At 31.7% G+C, this 11566-nt stretch overlaps 1 protein-coding gene and 1 long non-coding RNA gene across 2 annotated transcripts; both read right to left on the reverse strand.

Moving 5' to 3' along the window:
* Nucleotides 1–689: 689 nt before the first annotated feature.
* On the reverse strand, nt 690–3922 carry LOC149907594 (mid1-interacting protein 1A). The gene is made up of 2 exons (XM_090103357.1): nt 3703–3922; nt 690–1303 (listed from the first exon to the last, which is right to left on the reverse strand). Exons 1-2 carry the CDS (start codon nt 3744–3746, stop codon nt 844–846), a joined length of 504 nt encoding a protein of 167 aa, XP_089959483.1. The 5' UTR covers nt 3747–3922; the 3' UTR covers nt 690–843.
* Nucleotides 3923–10503: 6581 nt separating this feature from the next.
* Nucleotides 10504–11278, reverse strand: LOC149907595 (uncharacterized). The gene is made up of 2 exons (XR_016456798.1): nt 11058–11278; nt 10504–10602 (listed from the first exon to the last, which is right to left on the reverse strand). It is a non-coding gene; the product is annotated as an uncharacterized LOC149907595 (long non-coding RNA).
* Between the last annotated feature and the right edge of the window lie 288 nt (nt 11279–11566).

Here is an 11566-nt window from a genome sequence, read left to right on the forward strand (position 1 = left end):
ATTTATCTGTCTTTTTGATTTATCCAACAGATATCAAATATGTACCTACATAGTATTGAATTAATAGTTCTACTACTCGACCAAGCCAACTAGACCCTTTTCAACTGTGACGTCACCAGCCCATGTCTCGGGTACAGATAGCAAAAAAAAAATATTAATAATATCACTGTTCGCTCTCCGCTATGAATAGTCTTATTTTTCCCCATTTCGAGGGCTGTCTATGAATAACAACACAGTAAAAACTTAAACAAATAACAACGAAAAACTTAACAGTCAACAACAAGCTTTAACGATTAATAATAAAAAGTACAGAAATAACTAGCGATGCGAAACGTACGAATGCGTCGATGCTGCGAACCGTACTAAGGCGAACGCGGTACCTGAGGCGGTAAGCGGGCGGGGAGGCCGCATTCCACCCGAGCGTCTAGTTGGCTTGGTCGAGTAGTACACACAAACCCAAAAGAAATTCATATTGAAATAGTCAATTGAACTTGTATGATCTAGTTTGTAAATAACTTCATGTTATTTCACAAAACCGTGTAACTGTAGAATGTGTAGCTCTAATTCAAATTCAAGTTTACTTAATAGATCTTAGTCATACTTAGGTATAAAATGTCAGCATTACTCAATAGTCTAGATGAAGTAAGCTAGTAGCAACGTTTTAGATTATCCAAATAAAACAAAAAAACTTATTGACATTTAAGTTTATTAAATAACCACATAACTTACTGAGATTTCCACACACGTCCGACCCTATAACCTATATTTACAGCGCGGGTCGGTTAGCCTATATGTACAACATGTGCAGGGCAGGTTTGATCACAGGTAGGTATATTTTAAAGTTTAAACGGGGGCCCCGACTTCTTCTTGATACGATCTCGTGAGATGCGCGGCGGCGGCGGTGAGGTGGCGCAGGCAGCGGCGCAGGCCGCGGAGATGGCGCCTGCAGTTCGCCGCAGCGCGGGCCGCCGACTCCCTCTCGTCCTCGCCGTCGATCCCGGAGTCTCCGGCCGCACTGGACGCGTCACTCTCTGTGTCGCTCATGTCGGACACTCTCCTGCCCCGCTCTACGTGCTCCACTTCGGCTCCGGCCCACAGAAGCTCAGTCTTCAAGTCGTTCAGCATAGCGAATAGGCTGAACGGGTCATCGTCACCCTCTTGTTGCAAGTTCATCAGCCTGCTCGGCACGAGCACGGTCTCGTCCATGGTATTAACCATTTTGACGAACTTCTCCATGTCGTTGAGGATGCTTTCTTTGGAGAACTCGGTGTCATCATGTCTGGCGATTTTTCGCAAGGTGTTCCTGTAACAATGGAAATAGACTTTAAGAATTTTGCTCAAATATTACACGAACATGATTAGGTACTTTAGAAAAATAAAAATAAATTTAATGACAGTAGAATATTCCACTCAGGTATAGAATTGTTTGTTATCAAAACTACATTTTTATCTTAAAATTATCACTAGGTGCAATAAGTTTTATTATTCAATTTATTGCATAAGAGCATATAAAGATAATATTATCTATTATCAGGAAATGGGTAATTACTCATCTCAATATAATAAGTAAGAAATTCTTTCACTTTTGAGATATAAGACTATAAATCTTCTTAAAACTTTAGCGCTATGTAATCTTTGATTTTTCTATGGTTTAGTCATAACATTTTTTAACTTATTACTTACTTTTATTATGATAATATACAGTTACTGTATATTTAGTAAAATTAAATTGTAATACTGAAATGATTTAAAAGAGCAACTATGGAGTTTCTTGCCGGTTCTTCTCCATAGATACTGCTTTCCAAATCGGTGGTAAATGTTAAAAATATGTATTGACGTTTCAAAAGTGCTTCTCGAAGAAGTCTAATTGAAAAATTTTTGAGTTTGAACTGCTTCAAACAAGTGTTTTATTAGAAAAAGCACCCTTAGATCCATTTTTATATAGTCCAATAACCATAATGTAAAAATACTGCTCCTAAGCTGTACTTAACCCATGCTAACTTATGCAATGCAATATACACAAGAACAAATGCTGTTACACAATATTTTCCATTCCTAGTATAGTTATTATTATTATTTATTAGTATAGAAATATTACATCTTAATGTTGTCTATACTTTTATTTCCTTGATAATAATTGAAACAATTTACGTATACTATGTATTTAGATTTCTGTTTTCTATGTTAGATTTATAGATTGAAATTTATTTTTAAATTGATAACTTTTATAGATTGTACTAAAAAAAGTTTCATCAATTCATGTGCGATAACATTTATGCCATGAAATAGCGAAATAGTGATTGGTTTTATACAAAACATTTTACATTTAAATTTGTTAAGTATTTGTATTTATGAATACCATTTTATAATTAAATAATAGGTTTCTGTTCAATTACTTTTATTTTATTGGGACGTTGTTAGCATTTTAACATTTATTAGTATGTCACTATTATAGCGATAACTGTGATGCACTTTCATTTATCTCAATAATGTTTTGTAGCATACAATATATTGATACTTATTTATTATTTTAAAATCACAATTCATTAAAATGTCCACTAACTACTTCAAGACAATTGAATAATGTCCTTGCCCTAGTTGACGAAAATTGACTTCTGACGGGTTGATGATTGTTTTTTTCATGTAAACTTATTTACAAAAGTCATAATTATACTACTCAATGTCCACTAACTATATTCAGGATGAGGAATTATTCTTTAACAAATTTATATAGTAGATAGAGTAATAGAATGTTATCATGCAGTGTTACTGCGATAGCCAAACTACAAATTTTATAATATAATGTAAGAATGCCTTCGTGTTTATGTGTCTACAACCTACTATGATAACTGTAAGTATTATAGTTATACTAATATCATTAATAAAATAAGACAATAATAGTATTCTGCAAAAATTCTGATATAAAATGAATGTATTAAATTTTATCATCACATGGAATGTTTACATATATGAATTACAGCCTTGCAGCTCTTGACGAAAGTGTCACCTTGCTTTCAAATAGGTCATGTTAATCTTGACCTTATAATATGACGTTTTTTACACATTCAAATTGTTAATCACATGAAACATGAGAAAAATATTAAAAAAAAAAACAAACTCATTTGAATTCAAGGTGTATGACTGAGATGTAAAATCACCATTCTATTTTGATAGCCAAAGTCTTCGTTATTGTTCATTGAACAAGCATTTAATAAAATTAAACAATTTTACAGCTATCAGATGTAGACTTCAATAAAATATTTGGTAAGTAGTAATATTCTATTCAGTTAAAATATGTATTATACCGTAAAGTTTTAAGAGATAGGAAGAATTAGGTACCCTGAGTCATCTCAGGGCGCACGCCCAGATGTGACACGATTCGTAATCCCTAACCTCTTTGTACTAATCTGAAGATGAAAGTTATTTATTGAAGCCTCTATGATTAGCGTGACAAAAATTAACAGTCAGAAGCATTGCGTCAGTAGTTCAGTACATTGAAAACTGATGCTTATTATGTCAATGTGAAAGGAATTTGGTATTTCAACATACATTGAAGTTCCGGAGTATGCATCAATATTATTATTTTCTATACAATGCGTTTATTAATGTTCTACTTAATCAATAAAACACTGCTATGCTAATCTATGCATCACGCGGAGGTCTAACTAAAAGGGACGGGGTCGATTAAAAATGCGTCCGTACCTGCTGTTCTCCAATTTAGTCGAAATGTCGGTGTTGAAAGACATCTTGTATTATTTATGTTTGTTTAAATATATCACTGAACACACACGCCCTTATTTTTATTCACTTCTCTAACGCTAGTAACTCTAGCTTACGAAACGTCGCGAAAAAGACTGATTTCAATTTTCACCAGACACAAACGACCGCACACTAGAGTATGATTTGACGTTTGGCTAGAAGTGGGGAGCGTTCTTGGGCTTTTATATGACGCCACGATCTGCGATCATACGATGCGGGGTACGAAAAGCATTTATCGTGCTATGTTGTGGCATCTCGAAGCAGTCGTTATCTCAAGCTTATTGATGAATGAAGACGATGTTTATTTTTAAAGTTTATGCATATAATTTAATTATAAACGTGAAAAAATTAGTTTAAACAAAAGTTAAGCTACGAAGCAAAATAATATCAGCCGCGAAGCGCGTGCCCTCAAATCACACCACATCGTATCGTCCGTTGATTGGTTAAGCAGACTTTATGAATTTTTTTCATTGGACAACTGATTCAACTGCAACGGCGGTAAATTTAAAGATAATTTTCAATAGAAATTTTGACTTTTCGGCCTTTGTAGGGTGATGATAATCTATTATGATTTATGATGGTACCTAGGTATTGATTAGTTCGATGTTTCGTAATTTAAGACTATTATTGAGTTATTTCATAATCCTAAAATAAAATAAAGGATACAGATAGCTGTACCACAGAACAGACACAACTCTTTATTATTTGTATATATATATATATATATATATATATATATATATATATATATATATATATATATATATATATACTTAGGTATGTGTTTATTATGTACAGTTATAGATGTGTATAAAAAAATACATAGTAACATACCCTATCTCCATGTAAATAAAATTACCTTTCATCGAGTAAATAAGGTGAAAGGCCTTATGAATATATTGAATGTGTATTGTATTCAAAGTATTGACCGATTACTCCTATTTACAACTATGTATAAATTAATATTGAATCCATCATTATTATTCCATCAATACGTACCTAAACGTGGAAAAATATTTCCTATATTATTATGCAATAGACTATTAAGTATAAACATGTTATAAACTTACGATTTTAGTTTTTTTTTTCGTAATAATTATGGTTTTCTCTACAGAGGATTAAAATACTATTACATCGCACTAAGAGAAAATAATAGGAATTGACAAAATCATCGCACGTGCTGAGATTTATAATTAAAGATCATTCTTAAATCCATTAAAATAGTACCTACTCAATGACGCATTACCGCAGCCGTGATGTGTATTATGAACCATTTGCGACTTCAATATCAACAAATTAATGATATTTATCCTCACGCCTATTTGCGGAAATTACACAGATAATATCTATTTAGACTTAGAATAAATAAAACAGCGATTCGATATCTTGTTTTCATTGCACACAAGTTCGCAAGAAAGTGACACACCCACGTTACGTCACTACGCTCGTAATTGCAACTAGATTCTGCATCAGATGTTATCTGTTAACACATTCAGAGTTGAGGGTCATAATTGTTATGAACGCTAACGCCCCTCTAGGGGTCGCGAACTTCATAAATATATTCCGCTGCACTTCATAATATTGTCTCTTTTTGATTTTAATTTTTTTTAATTCTCGATTCATAATAACCGCCCGGGGGAGCTTATATCCGTTTTTATCACAGTTTTTATATTATCGTGTTTGTAAATACATAATGCCGATCTCTATGAAGGTCCAAAAAGCGGTATAATATTTTCAAGAAATTTGTTATTACATTACTAATTACTATCACAGTAAATTTACAATATATTTCCTAAATACATAGGTATATATATTATAATACTGTGTTACTATAACATATACCTACTAAGTATGCATGTTTTCCTGTAGTCCTCCTTCTTAATATTAGTTACAATAAATAAATTTTCATTAATGAATTCATAATTCATGGATTTCGGTTTCATCTATATGTATATATTTCATCTATATTCTATTCTTATCGCAGGTATCGTTATTCGTAGGTAGGTAGGTACATAATCCTACAGCTATAAATTATAATCCTACTAATATCCTACTAATATTATAAATGCGAAAGTTTGTATGGATGTATGGATGTTTGTTACTCTTTCACGTAAAAACTACTGAACCGATTACAATGAAATTTAGCACACATATAGAGGGTAACTTGGATTAACACAAACACACACACCTCTAGTATATTATATACTAGATTTCCACCCGCGGCTTCGCCCGCGTTTTCAAAGAAAAACTCGCATAGTTCCCGTTCCCGTGGGATTTCCGGGATAAAACCTATCCTATGTGTTAATCCAAGTTACCCTCTATATGTGTGCTAAATTTCATTGTAATCGGTTCAGTAGTTTTTACGTGAAAGAGTAACAAACATCCATACATCCATACATCCATACATCCATACAAACTTTCGCCTTTATAATAGTATTAAGATTAAGATTATATAAATTATATATTTAACTCGTGTCCTTCTCGTTGTTGTTGCCTAGGAAAACTTGGTGAAAATGTGTAGGTAAAACGGCTGAATTTAATGATTTTTATTTGAGCTTATCAGTTCCAATTCGTTTACAAATTAGGTAGGTATATGAAAATAAATAAGAGTACATACTAAGGTTGCCCGTAATTATTTATATTAAAAGCCGCGTGTTTACGTTTTATAATAAAAAATAAATATTTGTAAGTAGGTACCTACATGTCTTACGGAAAATATTAAAACATTAACATTCTCGTAAGATTAATGACCTTCATTTCTGAAGGTAGAAGAGTAACATTAAAATATTACTGTACAATTTTACAGGTTTAGTTTTTCGAAACAAAACAATTATTAGATTAAGTTTTTTTGTAAATATCCTACATTTAAAAAGAAAATTTATGCATTCAGCATTATTTTTCGGTAAATTATTAGAGGTAATCTATCAACGTGAAACCGTTATTGTGAAATGGGTATTCGATACGAAAAGTTACACAAACCAAATAGTGAAAAGTTGGGTAGGTTTAGTTCGAATAATTATTTAAAAGGACACGAATAAGGGACTCTCGAATCTAAAACGGCACCTGACCGACCGCGACGTATGGGAAAAGTAAATTTCGATACTGCGATGAATTCGCATTATTATATTATGCTAACGAAAATTGCGCTAAATTACAAGTAAATGTTACGGATCACAGTTTGTCGGCAGATTACAATCTCGCGAGAGATTATAATCTACCGGTTTTTACAATGTTACAGTGACAAATACCTATACATGGTACCTTCACAGTATTACAATATATTCTATAAATTTCTGACCGATGGCGCCATCTCTTGATGGGTTAAATAAGGAATTCTTTTTTTTATATTTTGCTCATGAAACTTCTTTACAGCGCCATCTAGTGTGCTAAAATTATTATGAACAACATAACCTGACATTAATTAGTTAAAGTTGTAATCAAAAGATGGCGCTTTAAACAATTACAATATATTCTATTCACCTACAGATGTCGCTACATAAACGAGTCATAAAAATTTTGACCAAACAAAGACTAAACAATTAACATGTTTGAATCATTTAATTTTAATTTTATATACAAAGTATTTCGATTTTTAAATGAACAGAAATTGATTGCTTTATAATATGTTATGTAAACTTACTAGACACAAACAATTAGTGGATGTTCTTGGAAAACCGCACAAAGAAAACATAAAGCATGGCATAGGAAAAAAAAAAACAAATAGGTAGGTGAGTCGTTTTCAAAATAATTGTACATTACTACAAAATGTTTGTCCCCTTAAAAAACCTTCGAAAAAAATATGGTTACGACTTAAATAAATCATTGTTAACGTTTTACAGACTAAACTTAAGCATACTGCATATCATTTCTGATAAAAAGCAATGAATTGCGATTCAAATTCTTACATAAATTTAATGTGAAAATAAAGTAACAAAAAAAGCTCCATACATTTTTTTATTGTCCCCTATGTGGACGACAATGAAAACCAATATTTTTATCAGAATTTTTGTATGAAACTTCCTATTTTTTTGTATTATAATTAAAAACCAATGTTTGAAGTATTATATCTGATAGATTAAACTATTTAAATTACCTTAAATAAACGAAGAATTACATATTATAAAAATGTCCCTATCAATCGTTACAATTTCGTGACACTGATTTATTGACATATTTAACCAACTTCTTGTATCACAAAGAAGAGGAATCTAACTCTAATCATTGGCAACACTGGTCATGTCACGAAAAGTAAGGTCACATTAACGCGCCGCCATTTTGTTCGTCGTCCAGACATGGAAGAAGTCCAGTAGTGTGCTGTGCAAAAAATTTAGTTACAATTTCCTAACGACGTATTCTCAACAAAAGTAAGTACATTTTGAAGAATTCACCTACCGCAATTGTAATATACTTAAATTATGACTAGAGTAATAGATTACACTTTCAATCTAATGGTAAATGTGATTATGTTTTGTGTAAAAGTATTTCTTAGGTTATTTTTTACATGTTACTGACGAACAATTTCTTGACATTTACTGACGTCAGTAAATTGTAGACGGTAAAGCTGTGGTCTCATGTGTAAAGTATGAAAATAAGATATTAAAATGTGTGTTAAATTAATGTAACGAATAATAATAAAGGAGAAAAACAATAAATCTCTCAAGATTATTTTTTTGTAACTACAGGCCATACTTTTTTAAACCATGATGTAGGGTTAGTAAAGTCGGGCTTAGGGACTTGACTTTTCCTGGGATCTGATAACTTTTTTATAGTGAAAGCGGATCAGTGAGTCTTGGCCTCCAATTTTACAAGTGGTTTCTGATGGGATAACGCTTGCCTTATTGCATTTAGTATTGATCGCTTTTCCACCCACACGAGTGATGCTGACTTTTGTTTTTATTTTTATTCAAAATACATATATCCAACAGCTTTTTTTAGTTTCAGAATGCCGCTAACCGGTGCCGAACGGCAAAAAAATACATTGAAAAACTAAAAAAGCAAAACCCTGAAAAATATGAAATGAAAAGGAAAAAACACCTCGATAAAGTGAAACAAAGACAAAGAAAAATATCAGATCTTAATGACAGTGAAAAAGAAGCTCGAAGACAAAAATGGAAAGAAGCTAATGATAGAAGAAAAGAAAAGGAAAAGCAAACAGAGAATTATAAAAATTGATTGTTTGTTGATTATTTTGTAACTAAAAATATATATTTTTTTTAACTAGTGACTTCTTAATTTTTTATATGTAATATTACCTTATTCTGAATACAGCCTTACTTTTACAACTTCCTGACATTTCCTAACGAAACAGTTTACTGACAATTTCGTGACGTACAAATATTTTGAAAATGACCCAGGTACCTAATCATGAAGAATCGGAGATAAAATATGACAATAATTATAAAATTATTTTAATTAAAACATAGGTACATAATATTTATAGTCAATTAGTCATTCACTCAGACGTAGTCTCTGATCTGTGCTTAGATCAATGATTATTACTCTTTTTTGGTCTGTGTTATTAGATATCACTAATTGGTACCAAATTAAGTAGGTACATGAATTACCTATAAGTATTTTGTAGAAATGTAGGTAGGTTAATCATGTGTTAGTTAATCCATCAGTAAATCCTATTTCATCTTGTTGAACGTTAATTCTATAAAATTGTATTTAAAACAAACGAAACAACAATATTCAAATGTAATTAAAACGGCTAATTAAGAGTAAAACAGCGATATCAGTAGTTCTGGTAAAGTTTGCTGTCTGCTCATCGAGTGAGCACTTTGCGGCTTGTGGTCGCTAATCAAATTAAGCTGTGGATACTAGTGCTGTATAATATGGACATAGCTTTATTTTTTAATTTTGACAATCTAAAATTACTGCATTTAAACAAAGATATGGCGTGAAACAAGAACATAATATTATATAGTCTTTTTGGTAAATAGTATTATATATTATGTACAAGCTAAAATTATAAATTTAATGGGATGCAAAAGAAGGATGTTTTCGTAGCACATTTTCATAGTAAAAATAATGAATAGAGTATTTCTAGAATAAGATTCGATAATCAAGTAGAAACTTTAGCAAGTGTAAGTAATTAAGTATAAATAAAATAATGAAATAAAACTTCACGTTATTCAATATTTAAATATAAAAAAAAAACAGTTTGAGTCACATTTTCATTCAAAAACCTACTTAACAATAATACGCATCTCAACTAATTCACTAGGGGTAACGGCACCAGTGGTCAGCCTCATAACAGCTTTTTGAAGTTTTGACAATTGCCATTTCTACAACAATCGTCGAATAAAAAAACGTACAACATGTATGGATTTATTGTTTATTGTAGTTTCGAATCAGCGTTTATCAAAAATAATAATTCTCTTAGTAAAATTTATAATTAATTTTAAACAAAAAATGGCCCAGTGTCCCAGTGAACAGCCTCTAAAAACCAATAAACAGCCTTGTTGAACCCAGTGTTCAGCCTTTAGTAAGTATAACTAATTATGAGATCAAAATAAACAATGTTATATCAAAATCAACTATATTAATCACATTTTTATAGCAACGATTCACTTAGCACAAAAAAATGTATATCGCACATAATACAAATATTATTTTAAACATACTATTACAATCTCTTTGTGTCTTCTTATTTTCTAGGAACTTCTTATTATTTATCATAAACACAGCAATAATTCTTTTTAAAGAATACAGCGATATTAGTTTATAATATTATTATGTATATATCTATAATCCACAATATATATAATTATAATCAACCACAGGAGGATCTCTTTCGGAGGATTTCTCTGGAGGATACTGTTGTCTTGGCGGCATTTTTAGCTAGAAAAAAAGGGAACAATAATAACTTTTGGGTATGAATACACATAATACCATTATTTTAGGTAAAACTTAACTAATGAAGTATTACTTATAGATTTAAACACAAACATTCGCATTTATACTTAAAATATTATTTCAATAACATCGTGGCTGAATACTGGATCATTGAGACCACAGATTGAGACCCAGTGGTCAGCCGCTTGAAAAAAATATTTTGAAATACGGCTGACCACTGGGTTTTCTAACAATTAGGAATAATCCCAGTAATCAGCCCCAGGGGCTGTCCATTGGATCTTTCATAAAAAATCAGTATCCAATGGTCAGCCCCTCAAATTTTTAAGTAAAAAAACAATATTTTTTATCAAATTTCATAAAATTAAATGCTCTAAGTAATCTATAAAGTTATTATCTATAAAACACAATCACATTTCATACTAAAATATGTTATTTCTCACCTTTCAAAAGAGCACCACGTGAAACAAAAAATATTGCAGACATGACACTTCTGCTCTTGTCGGCGGACAGCACCTGTACGAACGTGTTTACTTCTCTCCTCTGACCCCCTGCTGCTCCCATCGCGTGATGCATGAACCAATAACGAAACAGAGCTTCTATTTAAGTGCGCGTGATTTGGTTATTTTGATTACAGCGATATTTATGGCCAATAAACAGCGCAATAGGCTGATCACTGGTGCCTGGCTGACCACTGGTGCCGTTACCCTATAAAAGACAATATTTAAAATAATAAAAAAAGATCCATCTCCACTACATCTGACCCTTGGGATATTTAGGCGATTTCATGGCTGGATATGAACGAGTGTGCAAACACAGCAGCTCGGTTCGTTCGCTTTGATTCCTACGAGTGGCGGCAAACGCAAAAATATATCAATTTCATTAGTCAATGTAAATAAATTATTCGATATGAGCAGTCTCTGTTTATTTACCTTTATACGGGCTCATTACT

Source organism: Colias eurytheme, chromosome 6 (assembly GCF_061535395.1).
Source record: "Colias eurytheme isolate Ceu_HAF_F1 chromosome 6, ilColEury1 Martin Lab GWU primary, whole genome shotgun sequence".
NCBI classification, from domain to species: Eukaryota; Metazoa; Arthropoda; class Insecta; order Lepidoptera; family Pieridae; genus Colias; species Colias eurytheme.

Excerpts from the sequence above, each read along its gene's own strand:
- LOC149907594 (XM_090103357.1), bottom strand. The coding sequence starts at position 3,746 with ATGTCTTTCAACACCGACATTTCGACTAAATTGGAGAACAGCAG. Across the intron at positions 1,304-3,702 it reads ACTAAATTGGAGAACAGCAG|GAACACCTTGCGAAAAATCG; the intron begins GTACGGACGCAT and ends CCATTGTTACAG.